Raw genomic sequence first — 23,922 nt, 5'->3', positions numbered from 1 at the left:
GCGAAACTGTGAAATTCGTTTCGCGGTAACATTGTATCATTTCAAGGAATGCATGCGTGTCTCGAGCGCAGGTGGCCTTAATAATAGTTGCGTTTCAAAGAACGGAAAGCAGTCAAGATAGATCTTTATCGGATAATAATGTGGAGCGACAACTCCGGTGGACAGTACAAATTGCAGGGTAGACACGCTAAAGCGCACCGTCACACTCGAGCCAAAACGAAAATAACATATCGCTCATGCACGACAAACACAATAAAGCATGCATATACCAATTAAATGCATAATAATTATCCGCTTTCCTTTATCCGCGAATAATTATTATTACATGCATATAATATATAAATATTGGATAATTAGAAAAATTCGATCTCATTTTCGATAAATATGTCTTCGTTAAAAGTTGTAGCAGTATTGTTTGAAATATTTTATACTGTAGTTCGCCGGTAACAAACTTTAATTGTCACTGGAACTAGTTTGCTTTGCCTGAGACATAAAATAATTAAAATGATCAAACTGAATCTCAGAAAGCGGTTATAGATAGCTATTCTATCTCGGGTTATTTGAATTATGAGAAGGTTAAGCGCTTCTGCTTTAAACATCTCCAGTTTAAACAATTATTCGACTGCAAAACGTGAATTGAATTACGTGTTAGAAAACAGGTTCAAAATTCAAAGGAAGTAAATTTAATCTTTCCGATCTCGATCTGCTCCTCAACATTACATATTTATGATAAATATTATTTACTGAACTCAAATCCATAAATACCGATTCCAGAAATTGCTGACATGATGAAAACCGATTTGATATTTTTCATGTAAAAGGACTAAATTAAATTTTTGCAATTATCTAATAAATAAATATATTAATAAGGTATTATTAAAATGTAATATTTTTCGATTACAAATATAAAGGATAATATTAGATAGCATTAGTAAAATTATGCAAACATTATACATATATGATTTTAATACTTTATTTAGCGCCTAAAGGAGTTTTCATTATTCACTGCAATGTAGAAAAAAAATGTCGGTTTGGGATGACAATTAATTCGCGATTATCAATCAATGTCGAAGAGAAACTTATTATAACAGCAACGCTATTCCTCATCGCTCTATTAATCACACTTATCTTTTCTCTTTTTGCTTTTCGATTTAGTATCCTCAAAACCGCGACGTGAATCGAAAGACGCGAACGTCTAAGCAACAAAAAATATAGTGTTTAATTAATTATGCTCGCTTGACGTAATCGCGAAGCTTTTTTGTCGCCAACCGTATTTCTTCGTATGTAATCGTTGAGTGACGTAAATGACTACACACAACGTTTATTACGTTGACTACCAGGATTAATGAATGCGCGGATTTGTAGCTAATGAGATACGATATCACATTTCGCCGCCTCGCAAACACGATTCCCGACACAAAATATGCCTGCGTTGTAACGGTGTCGATATAATTTACATTAAGCATACCGCAACAAAAATTATTATGCAAAAAAGTATCTGTTAAAACGCCCTTCCTATATTTGTACATTGAATATAGATTATGCAAATTCGTGAATAGATATTGCAATATTCGACAAGGTATCGTGAAAGATATCGTCAATTGTTGTTACATCTCTAAACTCTTCTAAAATCTTAATTTGTCGTATAACTATCGAGCACAAATCCGTATGGAAAAAAAGACTTAAATCTCACACCAGTCAAAAGGATACGTTTAAAATTTCCTGACGCTGCTTCCCGTTTCTTCGATGTGCTACAAGTTAAAGTAATTATACCCGGACGCAATGATATTTGGTCAGACGTATATGAGCGAGCTGAAACGCGCTGCGATAATTAATCGAGAAACTCGTTAATGAGGATGGCTGAACGAAATTCCGCACACATGCTGAGATAGATACATTCACGCACACACATTCCTAACGAGAGAAAACACATACATACATAGGGATAAAGTAGCCTTATCGCGAAAACGAGAAGCGAGGAATAGATTTGCCCGTTGCAAAAGTTTGCGTCTCTGTAATGATCTGCGCCTAATTAATTTTTATCGCATCCTCGAGTTATCCGCCGGCGGTCGCCAATAAAACATATAAGCAGCCTTGCATATTTATCAATTTCACCATCATTTATTGGTTCGATATATTCGTGCGGAAATATTTTACACGAAGAGGAAGACTACGCGATGTAAATTTCTATCAAGAGTTTCGATATATGAGAAATATACGTATTATATTTGATTTAGGCAAAATATAGGTTCAAGAGTAATTCTATTTAATATATCTGTTATAGTCGTAGTATAGTAACATTTTAAATATGTAATTTTCACTGACCTTCTTTGCTAAAAGATTTAGCAAGGATAACAAAAATAGACAGATATAAAAGCTAAATTCGTCGTATCGCTCGTACAAGTACTGATTTATTTATACACGGCGAAATGTAAAAATAAATGATATAATCGTATACTATCAAGTTTAATCGGGACACAGTTCACATTCTTGCAATCGATATTCTCGGTTTCTTCTTCATCCCTGACTCGATTCTATATATACTCGGTGTCTCTCGTATGTAGTTCCTACGATTTAGTTGCTGTTAAAATCGTTACCACGAGAATGCACATATTGTAGCAAAGGCATTTACATATTCCCAAGTACGTAATAGCGGACAATCGATGACATAATTAAGCGGCGGTGCTGAATTCAATTGCAAAATTAACAGGAAATCTATAAGGAGACCCACGTTCGGCAATTGATTAATTACTATGGAAAAATTCACCGACACGATTTCTACGTGAAACGAGTAGATTTAGCCTGTTTGCATACCGAAAATACGAGAGCAGCTCTCTTTATCTCTTTTGCGTAATGGGCACACCTATATATAATAACGAAATATCCGGAGCTGCAAATCCGACCATAATAAACCCGCGCAATTAGAGTTCTTGTGTATATAATTTTTTGCTTTAATTAAAACAGTATTTTCGTCTTTTATAGCGTGCACAGGTCGCGGTTACTGTCCATCCCGGATAGCAGACGTGCATTTAAACGGGCGGTTTAAACGGGGCACTCGCTGGTCTGGGAGGGGGGGTGGGGTGAGGGGTGGAAAGCACAAATGTAAGAGGAGTGGTTGTAAAACTGAATTAATTTCTGTTCCGAGCGCGGGGTAACGACCGGCTATTCCCGTCAACTGCCAAAAATGAAAATCCTCGCTGACACGGGGCCTTTCGATGATTTACAGTCAGCGGGGCTGCGCCAATCGAGAGAGTAAACGTTTCACGGTGACGCTGCTCGCATTAATCGGCTACACTGTAAATTACTTATGGTTTGCACAGGCCGCATTTATGGCGTCGGGAATTTGCATTGTGACATTTACATTATTATTCAGGGCGTTATTATACGCGGAGAATTGTGCGAGAGAGAATTGTGCGATCGATATTCACGTTCACTTAAAAACGAATCGGAGCACGAAGTAGCAGTGACAGCCTTTGTGCTCGAAACTTGAAACGCAATGTCAATGTCCTGGTCTGTTAGACGTTTTCGCTGAGGGAAAATGTCAGCGATTGGACGTACTGGCGGAGCGTTGATCGGAAATCGATTCGAACGTACGCCGTAATCTCGCCTATACAATCCGATATTTACAATCGGTTATTAATATCACGCGAATATTTTATATTAAGTGCATATTTTTCAAAGTGTCATAATGTCGAATATTTGTATTATTCTGGCTTTGTTTTCACGAAAATTCTAAAATAGCATGAATGCTTGTATTTAGATTTTATTTCTAGGTTGTTATGTTTGTGCTTTTATTTATATTTTATATAGAGTAAAAAATCATGCTTCTATATACACTTTATTTATATATCGAAACAACGTTTATATGATTAAATAATTTTAATTTTTATTCTAAAATTGGTAAATCGATATTTGTTTTACAATTAAAGAAAAGATTTCGCGCGTCTACGAAACAAAATCGAGCCGTTTAAATGAATTTTTTACACTTCTTTATCATGCTTATATTTGTTACTCGTTTGCTGAGGGGAAAATGGTGTTGCGCGAATCATTTCTTAGCCTTGGACGCGCATAATAATAAAAGATCGCGTAACGAAGGGCAAAGAGAGCGACAAGAAATAGCATCCCGACGGCTTTAGGTGGCGAGAACGGACGAAGACGTATCGATTATCCTGCTCGACTTTGCGCAAACGAGACCACATCGCGCCGCGAAACGTGATCGAAGATAAAACCACGCTTCGGTCCTAGACGGGAAGAGGGAGTTCAAGTCTTCATTGTGAAACTTTTTTCCATCTTTCGAGGATAAAACTCCGGGGACGACTTAATCATCGCGAGAGGTGGATCACGAACGGATAAAATGCTGTTCTCCCTTCTATCGGTCATGAATCTGTCGGTAGAGGATCGGATTGTCGTTCTCCGAAATTTTTATGCGTGCTCTCTGTATATTAAAGATTTATCATGCAATGCAAATCTAAATGTAAACAAATATAATGAACGTGATAGCTATTTTGTGTAAATTAAGGAGCCGTGGGTTACTTTTTCATTTATAAAAGTTTAATTTTCTTCTGAGATATTTAATTTTCTAATTAATTCTGATTAATGTTAGCCACCTCGATTTATTTATCGTAATTATTTTACATTATAATTGTCAGAAAGACATCTATACAGGGATTTTAAATTATCTGACGGAACTAGTAACGCGATATATATGTATATACATATATATAATCGGAAGTAGCATGTCCTGGGAATATGGTGGGAATTTTGCCGGAAGCGGAAAGCAATTCCATTCTTCCGCGTCGCGACCGCTCGGCAAATCATCGACAAAACCGAGCGTCCTTCCTTCACGTCCTTCCCTCGTAACTCGCCCGCCATCCCGACATGTTCCGAGTTTCTCAGGTCATATTTTTGACAGGAATATTACATTTTCCCAGAACAATGCATACCGAAGTAAATTTCATACAAATTTACATAAGTTTGTTTTCAACACAATTGTTTTATGTAAAAAGAGCCATGTATAGAAACAGAATCATGTTCTATTTTTTGAAGCTGCTTTGAAATTTAAGGCGAGGAGGGAAGCATATTTATTAATGAACTCTACTCATACTGAAACATACTTTTAAACAGGAACATATGTATTCGTGTTTTTTAAATAAAAACAGATTAATTTAGTACTAAAGAACTAAATTGAAAACTTTTACGTAATATATACTTTTATATAATGTGATATTCAACATTATTTTAACGTATATTTAAGTATGTATGAACGTTTGGTTTCGATTTAACTATAAGCTATGGTATAAAAACAGCTTTTTATTAAAGTTATTGACATGTAGAATGGAAACGCAATGTAATTACGAAATACCACTCCCGTTTATTACTTTCATATTGAACAGCAGAAAATAACGATGTCATAAGCTAACAACAAGAAGCCTTAATCGATTAATCACTCAAATTTCTATACTTGGTTTTACTGCAAATGTGTATACTCGCTTTCTCCTGGACGCGCATACATGATGGCGTCCGCAGTAAAACAACTGAAAGGGTTAAGAGTTAAGATCCAACATAAACAAAATATAGTCAGCGATATTTCCACGTCGCTTCGCTTGGTTTGTCCGCGCATCGTGTTTGTCGCACGTACGCAAAACTCAGAAATCACGTATGAGCGCTCGTCACTTTTATGCCCGTCGCGATAAAATAATAAACCGCATTTGCGGTATCGCGGGTATGGTTGCGCGAGTCTCTCGCGTTTCGAAATGACGGCTTGTTTCGGCCGTCCGCGTAACGAGGGGACGGAAAAACCGCGCGGTTTCCTACCATCGTCAAACCGTATGCTGTAATAAACAGACGAGTTGGATGAGAGAGACGCATCGAATTATTGCCACGCTAGCGAGTTCTGGGACCATTTTGTAGAGACGATATTTCGAGTACTTTTCTTTGAGACTATAATGATGCGTAAACATGATTTCGCGGAAGTATGATTCAGTAGCGTTTTGGTGGATGAAACGATCGGAATTATTCTTCCTAGAGAGAGTTCGTAGAATATTTCTCACGTAATAGCAATAATATTTCTCAGTTTATCACTTATCTCTCGATAATTAATAATAACAATCTTCTGAAAATCCCGTTAGGTAGGAGACTTCTTTTCATTTGCTTACGTAAACACACTTTGCATACAATTATCATTATAATTTGCGCAGAACAGGAAAATTTAAAAAGTCTACATTATTTGTCATATTAAATTATGGTTTAAATCAACAGGAATAGAATTATCCACGAGTCCTGTATTGCAGTTCAGAATTCCTTTGATTTGTAAATCTTCTCTGGTAATATCATGCATCTGCGCATAAACTATTGCAATGCACGTACAACACTTGTAATATATTATACGAGTTAATAGTCACGATATAACTTCCGTAGCTATGAGTTTCTATGTATCGATCGTTAAGTTCTTTCTCTTTCCTGACGAATACGATTCCATAAAACTGCAAGTTAATACATTTTTCTGGTGATTCACAACGTTTACGTTTCATGATAGTAAAACAATGAATTTTCTGAAAAAGAAACTATCTTGTTCTTTTTCCAATTTTTACTATTTCTCTCTTTCTTAGATTTGATCAAATTTTATTTCGACTTTTCTTAATTATTTGCTGCACTCGCTCGCAAAAGTACGTGTGTGTGTGTATGGGTGTGTATATGATGTGTAGATATATATAAGTGTCCGCAGTTGAGCTCGGGTACGTGGGTTCACTAAACCCAAATGACTGTGCGAATCAGTCACCCCTGCGAAAGTCACAGCGTTTGCAGTGAAGACTACGAAGATGGTATCGCCTCGAATGCAGTTTATACTGTGCCATCTACCGTTTACTCTACCATAAAGCCAATCTATGTCACCTATATCTAGCTCTTCGTGCATAAAAATATTTATACAGCTACAGTCAATACCGAACGTAAAATCTCTGACTGCAGAACGATCTTTCCTAACGCTTCAAATTTGTTAATGGCGATTTTAGCTATTTGAAGTATAGCTGTTAAGATATTCTATTAGTATTATTATTAGTATTATTATTAGACGCAATTAGACAAATACGAACGAAATATTACACAGTACATTTTATGTTTCAGTGCGGTGGCTTTCCCTGCGTCGAGAGCACCAATAAACGCAAGTCGCCGAGGGTGAGTAATTAGAACTTCTTCTAACGAACCCTAGGATATAACCTAGGATATAATATTAGATCAGCATGTGTAACGCTAGCTTCCAAATAGAATAATAGGATTAAAACGGGCTTAAAGAGATAAAATAACGAGTTCTTCTCGCTTCACCGAAAATCGTCACGTGCTGATAAATTGTCGGGTGTTGCACGATAAAAAAAAAACGCGACCACGCGAGGCAATAAGAATTGTCGTGGGATAAAGAGTTATTCGGTACGCCGCCGGGCTCTTTTTCATTTTTCAAATGGCTGCGCCATGAAACTACGCGAGCGATAAAGCCGGCAAACAGATTTCATGCACGAGCGAATACGCCTGCCTCGCGGGACCCGCCGCGCATATCGGCTTCTCGATCGGGCGTTGTTGTACAACGATTTTTGTTGTTTTCGCCATGGCGTTACCAATTCTATTGGTACCTATTCTACGTGATGCGGGATGACCGAGTTATGGCTAATATCTCGTAAGACAACCGTTATATAACCGCGAATATAGGCTGTATGCTGTGTTACGTTCAATCAAGTGCGCTCCGAATTTGTCACTGGCAAACAACATGGTTTCCACGTACATACGATCGTTAATTACGATCGTGTGCATACAGACTTTGAGTCGCTGTCGCATCGATGAGCTACTAATAGGATTCAGGTAATTCGATTACGTAACGAAGATGTCGCCAAGTTGATCATAGGTGAGAAGAAAAATACAAGATATTCGCCCAAGTTTTAGCCAAACTTTCTATCGGCGTATATTACTAATTGCATTAAAAAAAATTATTTTTTTTTAACAGAAAATATATATCCAACAGTGTATTTGTTCGTCTGCCGAAAATGTGCGCGCTCTGTCACGCAGTGTTTTCGGCGGAACAAATAAGCGACGCGGAACATCATTACGTCAGGGCCAAATCAGAGCAGCGCAAAGCTAACGAAACGACGTATCGTTATTCCTTCTCATATAATGCGCGCATTGTACGCCGTGTAACGCAGTTACGTATATTATGCAGCGGTATGCAAACGGTACCAAGCCGTCCTCTCTATCTCTGTTATCTCCTCTCGTCTCCTTCGTATTTCGTTCCTTGTCACGACATCTCGTGGAAGTCGAGTCTCTCTTAATCATGTAGCGGTGCGTATACATCCGTGGACGTATTACGAGCTGTTATGCTGCAATCGCGGCATGACAAATCCGCAGAAAGGGCAAAGAAAAAAGAAAAGGAAAATACTAAAAGAAAGTACACACTGCGTTTACTTTAGTTCGGAGATTCCGCTAAACGTTATTTTCTGTCATAATTTCAGATTTTTTAAGTGAATATTTCGACGATTTAGCTTCAAATTACAATTAAAATAACGTCCGCTTGTAAGAAGTGTTTGATGTAAAACTTATTTCTAATTTTGTCGATAAAAACGTATTTAAGTTTGACATATTGTTTAATTTTCTGTATTGTGACACAGAAGGATTTACTGTAAAGTGGATATTAGATTTTATAAACTAAAAGAATTATGTCATACGTTATAAATTAGTAAAAAAAAAAAAAAATTATGTGCCATCTTACAAGTATCTCAAAATATAATGTATAGTGTGCATAATTTTGTTGGTCTTACAAGCTTCTAGACCTAATGTATAATGTATTACGTAATTCTAATTTTTAGGTCATGAAACTTTATATGCGGAGCAGAGTGCAAAGTTGCTAAAACAAAACTCGATGAAATATTTATTAAAAAGTTTAACGTCCTGGTTTTTTCCAAACTTTACGGAACACATGCCGTGGTACCGGACGGGAATGGGGGGGGAAGATTTTTGAACACGCTGCGGCAGCTGTCTACATATCGTTCGCTCGCAAATGAAAAATCTTCGCTGTTAGAACCTGATTCTCATGGTCCCTTTGTTAAATTGACACGCCGGTCATTTCAGACGACGTCGCATCGTCCGAGACGGTGGAAGCCATTACGCGCGTTTTCCAGCTCGTTCATAATCGCGTTACAAGATTCCTCGGGAGCCGTTAACGTTAACGCGATCGATCGCACCAAGTGAATCGCAGCGTTCTCGGTGGGGTCTCGAATTATTCGTCGTCTGTGTAGAAAGTGGGGCGCAGGCAAGGTTGAGAATCGTTAGGAGAAATGAAAATAAATTGCCTGGGTGGGTTCTAAGTAGGCCGTTGGCGATTTGAGTGAGATCGGAGAAATGGCGCGCGATAAAAATCCACAGTGTTTGTTACGTCGTTAGACGTAATTGACTTTGCCCTCTCATTAGGTTAACGCACGTAAATTCACTTACCTGTTTTCTCGTTAAAAAACAAGAATCGCCTTCCCTGCAGTTGTATATCGATTAATCTGAATCCAATGGGATATCAAAAAGATGGTATTCCCGGTGCTTTCGCGAGAAGCTTAAACAATCTTCATTATATATAAAAATAAAAATATAAAAAAGTCTTTATGTCGCGTGTATAACGCAAGTCGGTGACAATAAGCTTCGTGATTACGAAATTGCAGTCTCATTTGTTCGCGGGAATAGAAAACAGAGAAGACTCGGGATATTTGATATCCCTTTGCTCGCTATAATCTCGTCGAATTTCAAAGTCGAGGACAGTTAGCGAAACTGGCAAAAGAATCTCGGCGACTTTTCGAACTTCCTTCACGCGACTCAAGGAGACGGATGTCGAGAATAGCTTTCCGAGGAAAGTTAAAACACAAGAGAAGGCCATCGATATCGAAGATATTGAATATCCCTGGATTATGTTTTGTTTAAAAGACATCGCGAGCTATAAGCTCCTTTATTTCATGGATGAGTTCGTATTGGCTATAATAATTCAATATTTTTGACATTTTATTCTTTCTCTACTGCAAAAGCCGAAGATTGAAGAACATAAAATATAAATATATGTTTGTACGGAGAAAGATGTGCACATTGCAGTGACAAAATTGATGTGCAAAACGCATGTGCACGTTTTTAAAGTTGTATTTAGTATATAAATCATTTTTATAGATATTTTTTTAATGATGAAGACTCGTAAGAGTATCGAAATAATGAAGTTTATCGGAAAGTCTGAGTGCATTGAAAGTAATAAGCTATTTTCTATCGCGAACTTTTCAATAATAAGAAAGTCCTTAATGCTGGCTGCCTTTTCTCCGTTTAAATATTCATTCATGCTCGGTGAAATCCCCGGGAGAAAGGGCCTCTCAGTAATTTAGCGAATCGATTTAATTCCCGTCTCCCAAATATAAATAATCTCGCGAGATTATTGTTCGTTCGATGAAACTGTTAAATATTAAACTCAATCCTCGTATAATACGAGGTTCTCTCGTAAAGCTCCCGACTGGATATGTCCTATATACATATCTCACGGGACAAATAAAAACTCGTTAAATAATGTAGTAATATCCAAATGTCAATTTTATGTTTGACGCTTGTGTCACAATTCTTCTCGCGTTTATTTTCACGCGGAGAAAAAATTATAGATACACATAATAATTATCGTGAACAAAGCCATTTCGGCAGTCGATCGACGTAAGTCTCTTTTGCAGCTGACAATGAACAACCGTTCATGACCTATCGCGTAATGGGAGCACCGGAATCACGGTTTCGCGTTTTGTCGTTCTTTTTCCTTTGGCCTACAAAGCGTGATCGCGAAAGAGGTGATGTACCATGCCGGATGAGAAAATCGAATATCGATATGAAATTCTCCATTCAAGCCTACGCTCGTAAGAAACGTGCGATTTTATCTATTGGCCCGGAATATAGCTGGATTAAGGTCCGTGATACCACGAATCGAACTTAACGTTCCCGAAGAATATCGTAATATAATGGAAAGGTTTCGCTGCGTTATCAATTATATATCGCTCTCGTATAAATATTTCATTTTTTCTTATACACCCGTCGTTTAAAGCCATCGAACTGCGAGTGAAATCATAAATCAGCTGCATATTTCTTCATCGTACTGATACTGATGTACTTTTTCTAACTGCAAACATAAATCGCGAATTATGATATAGGTAAAATAGTTTGATGAAAAGTTGCTAAAACAATTGATAAAGTTTTATATTAACGTTACTTCATTGTTAATTGAAATTAATAAAAAATTCAAAAACGGTGAAAAATTTCAAAGTGAGATTTTTACGTATTATTAGAGCTATAGGCTAAATTAAATTTTATAATTCATAGGAATACATATCTCAATAATAATTGATTGTGTGAACCTATTATTCAATTTTGTTTAACCTATTATTAAATTGCGTTTAATCTTCTTATGCTTGTAATTGTAATAATACCTACATCGATTTTAAGCAACATCGCGATTTTAACGCAAAGAATATATCAGGTGTAACGAGGGTTTCGGTTTCCCGCGAAAGTTATTTCTATATTATCCTCCTGCAAAATATGCCCACTGATGGTCGATGCGACAGAATGACTTCGGAATTCAATTTGCGAGCCGGCTGCAACGGTGGCGTTTTAAAACTGCACTTCAAAGTGGACACGTAATATCCGCTGGATCGATTAACGTACATTTTGTGTGTGTGTGTGTGTGTATATATATATATATATATATATATATATATTGGATTTATATATATAAATCCAATTCTCTTACATATATACATATATGTATACACACACATACACACACACATATGTATATAAGAGAATTGGATTTATCACGTAACACCTTTCGTTTTAAACAAACTGGATCAAGACTGTCGTGACTACCTTTCGCGTTCCCATAATCATCGAACTACTGGTTGGCGTAACGCGATAGCTTATCGATCAAAATAATATCTGTGGATGTTGCATAGATGATAGTACATGGAACTCGATAAGTTAATTCGATAATATTTCATATCGATATCTTTCCTCTTTCGAGATATCTTGCCTGTTATAGATGGAAGAAAATGGAATATTTTATTCGTATTAGTAGCGAGATACGACATCAAGCGTTTTTCCTGACGCACGTTTCACGATAGTGAAAACCTCGAGTTCTTAAATCCTAAAGTCTTATGCTATGAAAAATTCTACTCGACATCGGTTAAAGAATAATCTCTACCGCGCTGACCCGGTTTCGGTTAAAAATAAGAAGGTCCACCGGAATACGCGAAACTTTAGAAGACGACAGATACGAAGAAAATCTCTGGATCATTCATAAATCACTTAGCTATCAGACTGCTCCATTTTGTCACCGATGCGATCGGGCCTCCGTTCACTCTAGATTGAGATGAATCTCAAGGCGACGCAAATTAAATTCGTGCTTCATTATTCATCGTAGACGGCGGTGCGGCTCCATTAAAAACGTATTAGAGTCGTTCCGCGTACGCGAGCGTCGGTGGAAGAGATCTCCTTGGACAGATCTCTATAGAGAACGACAAATTCATTAGTGTGTAATCGTCGATCCTTCTTTTTAACTTGCTGAAAGTAACGCGTTTGTCATGTCATTCGTATCGGTGAATTTTTTCCCGCGGCGAAATAAGTGATAATTTGCGGCCGATACGTGGGAATATACATATATGTATTGCACGTTGTACGCGCGTTTGATTAAATAAATGAACGGAGAGGTTTTTCTACTTCGATTACCGATTAGCGCGCGGATTTGCGCGAATTGATGAACCAATAATATATGCAAGGAAAAAGATGAAATAAAACCACGCAGATTTACAATCTGCAAGATTGAGGCGAAATCGTTCTGTCGATTTTATGTCGGTTGTTTTTTTAACCTCAGCCGTTATATCGTGCAGTTTTCACGAGAAATACGGATGCAATCTCTTGCAATCAAGAAACGTAATTAAGGTACTATCCTCAATCATTTGATTCGCAAGAAACGATGAAATAAGAAAGAAGAAACGCCACATTTTTCAACACCAAATTAAGATCGAAGTGGACGCGTCGTACACAATCAAGAGTCCCGTAATATTAAACAAATTAGCGTGCCAACTTCAATTTGCCCTTGTGAGTTTTCATTTTATATATATATAACGTGCGTTCTAGAGTTATCTATTAAATCATAATAATTGGACAAAAATCGATAAGAACAAAATGAGAAAAACGAAACTTGTTTTCGTATTTTGTGGTAGATATGCATCAGGAAAACAAGAAAAACGATGAAAAAAAAAAACAAAATTGAACAATTAAGGCATGTAATATTTCTTCCACCATCAAAAACTTCCTTTTTCTCCAAACAAATGTTGTTAATATATGAGCATGAGTGTAGCTTGTAGCTTCTTAATACTGCAGATGTTAGTAATAAATCTAACGAAAGGAGGTAAGACATGTACATCATGTGTGCAAATGCGACTGCGAGTTCACAGAGAATTGAGGCTGATTCTACAGGCGTTTGCTCTATTTTAACAGGCACTAACCGCTATTTCATTAGCGCGCATTCGGTGATATATGCGTGCGTTGCGAGCCTGAGAAGAACGTATTAATTAAGGCACACAAGGAACTTAAACGCATCCGAGGTCCAATCAGTCGTAATTATGCATTCCATTAATAAGGAGTCGAAATTTCAGCGTCTCGTTCATTAAGTTTGCCTTTGTTAAGATTATACCTTTGACACGATTATACGTATTAAATGAAACGTATACCTTGTATGGTACAATATATAATATACAATTTGTATATGAATCTGTACAACAGATCTATTTTACACTGATTCTCAATTCGTGCAGAATTTTGAATACGTTAAAAAATATTATTGTAATAAGTGATCAATATATCAAACACGATCTTCTATTACTTGAATTATTCGATGTTGCAATTCGTATGTTACTCTGGGTTCTTAATTCGGAAGTAACATAGACAAATTATAACGAAAATCGACGAAAAGTTAAATAAATCGAAAACACGATTAATTTATTAAAATTTGTTTTTGTTCTTTTGTTGCCTCTTATATTGGGCGTATTTTACAGTTCTTCCTACGCCTATCTCTTCTTCCCACATTATATAATCCTGATTTCTGCTTTCTTGTCAGTGATTTATCCGCGTCTCATCCTCAGCATGTGCCAAGGAGAATACTATCACCGGTGCTTTATGCAAACCACCGGATCCTCAGCATAATGTGCCTTGTAAGCTTGTCTACGGTTGTCTTACCTCTTACAGAAAACGGTGGTTAGACGTTGTATTTGTTCTCCTCTGCAGGATAGACATTTCTTGCACTTCCGACGTTATAGTCTCAAAAGCACCGTCGTGTTTCTCGAACTATCATATTCGAGCTTTCCGACGAATGATCGTAGATGAGTGATCGCGAATAGCTATAAGCACGATGTCTTATTATGTCAAGTTGATTGTGCTCGGTGTGCGAAGTTGGTACGAATTGTCCGCGAAGTGAATAGGGACAGTCGCTTCACCGTTTCTCGGCGGGATCTTCTATTCAATAATAATTTGTAGCTTCTTTAAGATAGCTAGAATTGTTTAGGGATTTAGGTGAATAAAATAATGATTTTTTAAAAATCTAGTTTATGTAAAGTGAATGCTCTGTCTACGAGAGTGGATGTTCATCTAGTTAGCACCCTCATTATCGAGATTCACTTTTTTAATTATCGAGGAATTTTTCCGTTATCTATGAGCATAGCGTTGCATTGTCCAGCTGGAAGAGAGAAAAATGGATGGGTGCATTGTTTTAACCCGCATCAAGATCCGCAGTATTCGAATATAGCTTTGACAAATCGGAGGAGCGTTCTTTGAAAGTACCGTGGCGAGAATCGAGCGGCCGAGTGAGGAGCCGCGAAGAAGTGGAACGGAGTGAAGGGACGGTGATTCCACTCCGTGGGTTAAGGACACTGAAATAGAGGACCAAGACAGTGGACCCGCGACAATGGGTCCGTCAAGCAATTGTGCCAGCCATGCCTCTTCGTGGGAGTTCACGAGATCGATAGAGACCAGGTCGCCTTTCATCGAAAGGAGGTCCAGGTTGAATATCGCATCGCCCATCGCACCATTATACAGAACCGAATAGTCCGAGGCAGTTTCGTGATTCCCGCGTGCATCGCGAGCTCGAGTTTGACGTACTTGAAATTAACGTCGCGTCGCTCGTATGTAAAATGCAAAGCAGAATGTGTCGGAAAGTTCGCGCGTGTTCTACTAGACGATGGTATTCTCTTAAATGCATATCGCACAGTGAGTTGCAAATTTATGCAAGAAGATCTACGTTCTTCGGTGATTCACGATTTTTCCATTTCGCTAGTCATCAACACTTAGTTAGCAAGGAGGGCGAGGAAGGGGGATCGACGAAACCGTCACAAATGCGATTATCGCACTTTTACTCTAAAGAAATATTCTTGTTTAATATTTAGTACTTGTTCGGTTTAATATCTTGTTAAAAAGTTTTAACTTTATTATATAATATATTAAATCTATTTCTACGCAATTCTTCTTTTTTAAGGATCAATACTGCCAGACAGTTTCTTACTGAAAGTGCAAAGATCGCACACTTCTTGCTCATTATGCTTGGCACTTTTCGAGTCAAACGCGCCTTATTATCGCTTCAAGAGGAAGCCGGAGATTTTCGCTCTTCCTCTCCTTTCTCTGCAAGCGGACCTGCTCTCGAGAATTACTTAGAATCGAATTGTTGCGTTTATCTCGTCTCTTTGTGAGATAATTCCCTCTTCGAGGCTTCCTTGTATCGTTTTGCTCTTCATCCTCCGATCTTTGTTCTCCCACTCAATGAACATTCAGTTGAATGCTGCAAGTTGTCAGCGTCTAACAGTCATTGTAATGATATGGCTTGTTGACAGAATTGAAAGGCTTTATAAAAAACTACGTATTCCAATATCGAAGTTTTGTTCCGCCAGAGCATTGAAACTTTTTACAAAGAAGTGTCTCATCAAAGACGTGATTATTATTATATATATAATTTATGTAAAATGTCACGTAGGTCGAGTAATAGAAAATTAAAAATTACATATCTTAGGCATATTATTTACAGAAAAATATACAAAGATATATAAATGTAATTTTATATTTATATATCTTTGTATATTTTTTGTAACGTTCTGTAAATAATATGCCTAAGTTTACTTACTTTTAGTAATAATTTTTAACGCACATATAAATCTGGTCGAAGAGTTACATTTAGCAAATACTTCACATTGATTTTAAAATTTACTTTCATTATTTCTTTTATCAGTTTATCTAGTAAATTTGCATAATATAGCGACGAGTATCATGGATGTGTTACTCGCGAACGCAAAGGCAAACGCAAAACGATACCGTAACTCTATTAATGCCGCGTCCCAAGTCATCCTACAGTCCTCTTTCAAGCGGAAACGCGGCGAAGAGGTGCCTTGCGGAGGCGCTTCGTAGAGGTAGATCGAAGTGAAAAGGAGATAAGCAAGTTAAGACGAAGAAGAAGAACACCTATCCGGGAATGGTGGGAAAAAAAGAAAGATAGGAGAGTGCCTCTTCTCTCCGTAGACGTCGGTTCCTTTATACCATCCAACTACTCCTCCTCCGTCGGGTCGTCCCGCTTGCACTCGCTCCATTGTCTTCGGAGCACCGCAAAAGGGTTCCCAAACACGCCCCATCCCGGCCGACGTCTACTCGTCTACTCTTCTAACATCTCCCCGCCTCCCTCCTCCGGGATCCAAGATGAAAATAGGTTGATGCTCGAGAGAGATCCGAGGAGGTCGCGCGCGGCTTGGAGGAGGTCGTAGGTCGTCGAGAAGTCGCGAGCTTTCAGCGACGTGTGTTGTACGTGTGCGCGGGTGTATATGTATGTGGTGTGTGCGAGCATGCCGCTTGTGGATTATCGTCGTACCGCTATTTTAACGCTTGTCATAGCTGCGCTGATATATATGCCGTTGTCTTAAAACTCTCCGAAATAAAACGGACGATCTCTACTTGGTGTTGGCAGTGTCTCACGCGAGAAACTGAATTATTGCATCAATTAAACTTGCGAAATAAACTTATAAAGACTAATCTATCTTTTTTTTTGTGGTTACATGCACGTTACATGCATTTTTTTGTACTTATATAGTATTCGAATTAGAAATCAGGGATGATGGACAGAGGACATGTAAATTTTCGTTGAGAAAGTTGAAGCGCGTTTTTGGAAATATAAGAACTTGCTAAGAAAACTTGTTACATTTTTCACATTAGTATGTTGATATATACAATTTCGATTACACGACAGACTATGATACACAACTGTCTGACGTTATAACGGTAAGACGTGATAATCTAGCACTCACAGAAAAGTAGCGAGAATTTGATTCTCTTATAAGAATGTAAAGTAATGAGGAGAACGTGGCAAAATTGAAAAGTGACGCTACACCGTCGGCAAAGGTCTCTCTTAAGAGGGAACTCAGCTATCCTGAATCCACGAAAGAGGCGACGGATATACGTCCGTTGGTTCGATTCTGCCGGTGGAACGTCCCGGATATGAGTTACTGACCCGTGCATAAATGGACGTTATGAATTCTTCCAAAGAATATTCATCGGAACCGAGGCATGGCGCGGAATCGCCGTGGCGTGTCGTATAGAGGAAATCGAGTATGAGCCGAAGGGGCGATGCGCCCCGAAGGCGTTAAGGTACCCCCGCGAGCAGCGGAGGGAGCTTTTCTATCTTGCCGTGAGATCGAGAGGAAATCTTCGGATCGTGAAAGACGGGGGGAGATTGCCACCCTCAGGACGGGAATCGGCGGGAGAGGTAGGCGACGGGGTTGCGCGCCCCTCGTCGATGAAAATCGCGCGATTTACCCGACCGCCATGCCTCTGCGGAATAATGGATAACGTCTGGAATCCTCCCCTCACAATATTCGCTCTCGAGGCGTGCTCACGGCTCGAGGAGAATAATCAGGCGTATCTGAATGCGCCGGCGCGGCGCATCGAGTCCGTCATCCGACCAATCGAACGTTTTATCGACTTTCATTTCTTTCGTGGACTAACCCTCGTTTAAATAAAAAATTGCCGAAAGTAAAACACCTCGGACATACTTGCGATTCTTTACTTTCTAAGGGGAGAAAAGGGTATTTAATTCTTTGCATGGGTGACGAGATCAATTCGTCTTTCGCGAGAATCTTTCCTGGAATCTTTCCTTGAAATTTATTCCATCCAGCCGGAAGAGTGGTTGGATGAAATAAAGAAGTCGTCCTCTGTCTGCCGCTGTCATCTTTTTGTTCCTTCTCGCGTGTACTCGTCTTCTTAACTCGCTTATCTCCTTTTCTATTCGATCTGCTCCATTCACAAAGGAATTCGCGCTTCTTCCGTTTCCCTGCTGTACGCTCTCCCAAATCTTCTATTCCACGGTATTCTACCTCACGGTGTATCGATCCTTTTTCATTTTTATCTCTCTTTTATCTGCTATGATCAAAGAAGTTTCGAGGTTCTCTTGGGGACTTCCGCGCATTTTGCTACGTCGCGACGAGACAGCGAATACTTAATATCGTTACTGGATATTCATAGATAAATATGATCGATGAAAAATGGAACAAGTCCAGTTTCATCTCAGTTTAAACAAAAATGTTTGACAAAAAAAACTGGACGCAACAAAAGGACTACACGAATCTTTTGATTTGTGTTTTCTTCTAGTTACACAAACTCTTCGAAATGTCATATATCTCGAAAAGTGTTTAGAGAAAGAAGATCGACGTCTTTATCTCGAAATTATGCGTAGCGAAAAGCTATGAGAGATATTAGATGCATGCATTACATTACGGGATTAGAATCGGTATTACAGTGACATTATCGGGACAAAGAATACGTCCGCGATTATGTCGTTCCAGCATATTGTTTCGTACAGGCAACAACATCTATATATTATATGAAGTTAAATCGATTATGCGACGCTTTGAGCGGGGTATTATTTCATCAACACGAACTAAACGCTCGTCGTCATTGTGCTTGCATGGAAGACCATGTCAAAGGCGACGAGGGCGATCACCTTAATTAAGCGGTTACTGGATTGGAGCGATAATACCTGGGACGTATAACCGTGTATCGATGCATCAATATCCTCCGATGTAGCGTGATCGATGGTGCAGTGAAAATCTACATCAAAGAAAACCCCGTAACAATATCTAATTAACGTCATCTTTGCATGCAATGCAGGTGGGCAACCCAAATTTCCCCATTTGCTTGCTATTTTGCAGCGTGAAATTTGCCCGATATTTAGGTATCCCTTTGCGCGCAATCAGATAAAACCCTTGTATCCTTCACCACTAAAAGTTATGCGAAGTAAATTTTTTATATAAAATAAGCTCCCTAATTAATATCACAATAAGCTTTCTAATTAATTACAAAATAATACCCTGCCTTTTTCACAGTAAATTTTTTCCGAGATACTTTTATAATGAAATATAGCTTGCGTCTGTATAAGTTATATATTTTAAGACTAATTTACTTCTACGCTTTCTCTAGCGTGACAATCTTATAAAAAAACAGCATGTTCTGGATTCTAATATTTTAGTTTTCTCACCATCTTTCCACTTCTTCGTCAAATTCTTATTTTCACACGTTAGACAGTATTCTCGTTGCTCGTTTTCCAAGGACGATGTCCCAAGTATCGTTCAAAGGACTCAAGTCGGTTGTAAGGACGCCGTCTGAAAGACCGCGCTGCGGCGGTCTGTTTCCCGGTCTTGCCGGTACGCTAAGTTCCATTCAGCCGTTTTCTTTCAGCGCGTCGAGCCGAGGCAAGTTTCGCGAAGAAGGGAAACTGGGAGCGAGCAGCGACAGCAACGTCGGGAAACTTTCAATTACGTTCGCGTAGCATGTCGGTATATCCCGATATCCTTCTGGTCCCCCGGCTCGAAGTCCTTTAAGCTCCCTATCCCCGGGGGATCAGGTCCATCTGATTACCGGTAATGGGGTTGTGTTTTAAGCCACCTTCGTAGTCGCGCGGGGAAGCGACGAGCGAGAGGCGCGCGTCTTTCTTGCTCAATAAGTCCCGGGGAGAGTGCATTGTTCTTTTTCTCGCGTTCGCCGGATGAAATTCCAATCTAGTTATACGCGCGATACCGATCGCGAAGCGTGACGGAGGACGATTTAGCGCCGGCACGATGTTGCGCCGGATTGTAGATGCATATTGAGCTACGTTAGGTAATGATGAATTTGAGTTCTAATATTTTAACGAGAGCCTCGCTCCATCTTCTGCATTTGTCTTCTACACCCTGATTACAAAAACGTATTACGTAATAAAATTTCGTACATTATACGAAATTTTATTTCTAGTTGGATGAGATGTAGAGAAAACATAGAACAATATTATAGGCGCGGAGACTGAATTACTATCGATCGGATACATTAGGTACAGGATCGCTGTACCTATATAATTACTTTGAGCCCGTAGCGCCGAATCTGCCGACGTTCGCCGAAAACTTGCATCGCACTGTCGAACTGCCAATAAATAAACTGGTTCTCAATTAATTTCATCGACGCGCTTGTGTGTGACTCACATGATCGCCTATTCGTTCACGTCGACGCTCACGTTTCATTAACGCGAACTTCCGTGTCTCTTTTACATACTTTTTGCCTTTTTCTGCTGTTTTTTCAGCTTTTCCTATCGCTTTCTGATTCATTTTACGATACGTTAGCCAATTTCGCGGTCAAATAAGCGGGAGGAATTTTTCGTCAATTATACCAAAATTATTATCGCGAATATTCGTACGATATAGATTGCAAATCTGCCGTACTTCACAGCACATTGAATGCTTTGTTAAACGATTCATTTTTATAAATAAAAATGATATAAACTTTAAGTGGTCGTACGTACAAAATTGCGCAGATAGAATCGGTATCTTTCTGACCCATTTAGCTCTTATTTGATATTTTGCATGAATTTACAATTATAATTTTGTGAAATTTGATAACCAAAACCTTAACGAAAATGCAAACTTTTGAAACCGCAGAAATCCATTAATTTATATTAATCGATTAATTTATATCAATCTCTTGGCAATGTAAATACATATATAAATCCACACATTGTATTGAATTAGTTTTCTGCCGTTCTCATCCGGTTCTATTCTGGAATGAATTCTATTTTATTTTACATGTAACGTAAACGAGCAGGTATGATATATCGTAGAATAATACAGAGTACTGGTTTCAAATTTCATGCCTGAGTGAACCCTGGTTGAAACTTCGCTATTCGAATAACTGTCTCGGGAAATGTACAATTGGAAATAATTCTTAGGACATTTGACAATTAGTAATTTCAAATGCAATACTTACATGCAAGAAGACCTTGTTTCTTTTTTGGAGACAAAATCTTGCTGCTCAGTTTCGATAAAATATTGAAATCATTTTTCAATTGCCACGAGACTAAAGACCGCACACCTTCGAATGTGACGTTTTTAGTTATTTGTATCCTTTTGAGAAACGTACAGAGATACTGAGAAGTACGTGTGCTGTCAGTTTGCATATGCAATAGCGCAATGCGGTTTGCGAACAAATATGCACTTCAGGACAGACAGTCGACGCGAAGCTTTATGACGTACCAAGGACCGACATTGCTGGTTTGTTACATTCAGCGACTGGCTCGTTAAAGATTTAATCTTGACAGTTACGAAATATTCTTTAAGATCTGCTTCGCGATGACGCAAGTAGTCGCGTCTTCAAGGATCACTAAAGAATTTCTATCGACTGTCAGTTTTTTAACACGTTAACAACCCACATAAATAAAGATCTATCACGATGTTTCGCTTGATACGATTATTTAAAATATCTTGCGGATAAAAATGATTCTTTTTGCGAACCAGTTATATCATAAAGCTTTCAGCGCATTAGACAGATCTAATTTCAACGAGAAAATATATGTACCTGTGTATTTGCACAAAAAGCAATGAAAACATATGACAGTTTGTTATAAAAATTGGCTCGGCTAATTGTACTAATGAGACAGGCGAGGAACATTTTCATTTTAAACATGTATGGCGTATGTAACTGTTTACGCAACTATAATGCATATTCTCGTACATGGATACATGGGTTTGCATAATGTTGCGTATTAAACGACTTTGAAATTGCCTGCGGATTAACGCGGAGATAACGACCCTATTCGCGACTTAATCCGCGAAATGTCTTATAACTGCGATAACTTCTCGACGTCATATTTATTGTAGTCGCTCGGACTCCGCTCGCGCTCACGTGAAAAACACCCGTAAACAGAGTTTAGGGCAGTTCGTTTTTCGCGTAACGGTTTTCCCCGAGGAAAATAGCTTCCTTAAGCGCGTTATGCTGTAATTTCGCAGCAACATTTTCATCCTTATTCTCATCTCGCGACATTTCGCGCCGCTTCGAAACTACGACGGCCAGATTATCCGTGAGCCATTTATTTACTTTTACGAGGAACGAGAGAAAATTCATTGCGTGCGACTACCGCCGATTCTTTCCGTCTACCGCGCACCGTATGCCTGGAGTTCGCTGAAATTGAATCGCGTTAATTAACTACGAAGAATCGGCGAGTCGCCGAAGCTCATCACGAGCTTCCCTTGTTGGCGTACCTCGTTAGCGGCCGCAAAACGAAAACACGGGGCGTTATTACGGATTTACGAACATCCTGGAAATATTGTCCTTGTCGATATCCGCTACGTCGGAAGTGCATTTTCCCGATGAGCTCGCTCGAGGACTTTTTGCTTCTTTGGCGTCGCGACGGAGTAGAAATTACTACGGGCTCGGTTTCACCGGAAATAAAAAGATCGCTCGCGAACACAGCGAGCCGTACCCGGTGTTGCGAAATAGTATGTGCGATAGCGGGTGTACGTATATGTTGTGCACGTGTGTGGCACAGCGGAGGCGGTAACAGGTGGGGCAATGCGGCGAAAATCGTTGGCGCAATTCCAAAGCGGTTTTTACGTCCGTCCCCTTTTCGCTGCCAAAAATGATTACACGGCCGGAGGGAGAGATATCGTTCGTTGCATCTAAGCTCATTCTTAATTATCGTTTATCGGGATCTGGCAATCCGTTGCCTGAATAAAAAGAATTTTACCAGCTCTTCGCAGTGATTTTACGTGAGGTGAAAGACAGTGTCCAGTGTCCAGTGTCATGCTACAAACGCAGTTCCTAATAAATGTAGAATTTCCATTTTCTTTCCGTCTGTAAGAAGCTTGTCTGAAATATTATTATCAAGTTACCTTTTGTCCTATAAATTTTGTATGATTTATGCTTCTTCTTACTACTTTTGTGCTGACAAATCACGAATAAAGATAAAGATCGCAGTAATTTCTAATAACAAGAAAGAATTCTCTCTTCAATAAAGCAGAAGGAAAATAATGTTTTAGTTGTCGTTATATATGAGCAGTATTATTATAATCATTATTCAATGCGTCTTTGAGGAAATATTCAGCCCTATATACCGTGAATTACAAAATCCTCGTAGGTGAGAGAAATTAACCTATGTAAACGTACGCTCAACAAATTTGCGGTGATAATTACGACGCGGCCGGGCAAAGATGAGTTTATCAAAGGAATCGTTCGTCGTTGAAATATAGGAAATGTTACCGCATCAATACAAAGGCGTGCTACTTGCTTGATCATACGCTACCAACTGCCGCCGCCGGCGGCTTTGCTGCTAGTGCATGATTTGCATGTAGAGTACGAATGGAGCTCGGTAGATGAGTATACGTTCGTGCATCTGCATACGATTATGCGGCTACGTGTTGCTCTAACTGCCGACAGTGCCGACAACACTGCGGCGTCTGCTTACCATTTTGTGCGTCATTCCAAAAACTGTCAGTTATGAAATATGTCGAATGGCAGCCAGGATGTTTCATTCTCAAGATGAAATATCGATGCGATAACGTTTTTCTT

General features: G+C 38.9%; 1 protein-coding gene and 1 long non-coding RNA gene across 4 annotated transcripts in view; one reads left to right on the top strand and one right to left on the bottom strand.

Annotated features, from left to right (window-relative positions):
• The window catches only part of Nrx-1 (neurexin 1), a 206,860-nt gene that overhangs the window by 6,609 nt on the left and 176,329 nt on the right, over positions 1–23,922 (top strand). For all 3 annotated transcript variants that reach the window (XM_071787881.1, XM_071787880.1, XM_071787879.1), the window contains exon 2: positions 7,123–7,173. In XM_071787881.1, coding sequence (XP_071643982.1) covers positions 7,123–7,173 — 51 coding nt within the window. The remainder of the gene's footprint in view (positions 1–7,122; positions 7,174–23,922) is intronic.
• LOC139818877 (uncharacterized) overlaps positions 1–23,922 on the bottom strand; it is an 85,863-nt gene that overhangs the window by 1,115 nt on the left and 60,826 nt on the right. The gene's annotated exons all lie outside the window — the stretch shown is intronic.

This window comes from Temnothorax longispinosus, chromosome 9, assembly GCF_030848805.1.
Source record: "Temnothorax longispinosus isolate EJ_2023e chromosome 9, Tlon_JGU_v1, whole genome shotgun sequence".
NCBI classification, from domain to species: Eukaryota; Metazoa; Arthropoda; class Insecta; order Hymenoptera; family Formicidae; genus Temnothorax; species Temnothorax longispinosus.
This window is presented reverse-complemented; position numbering and strand designations above follow the sequence as displayed.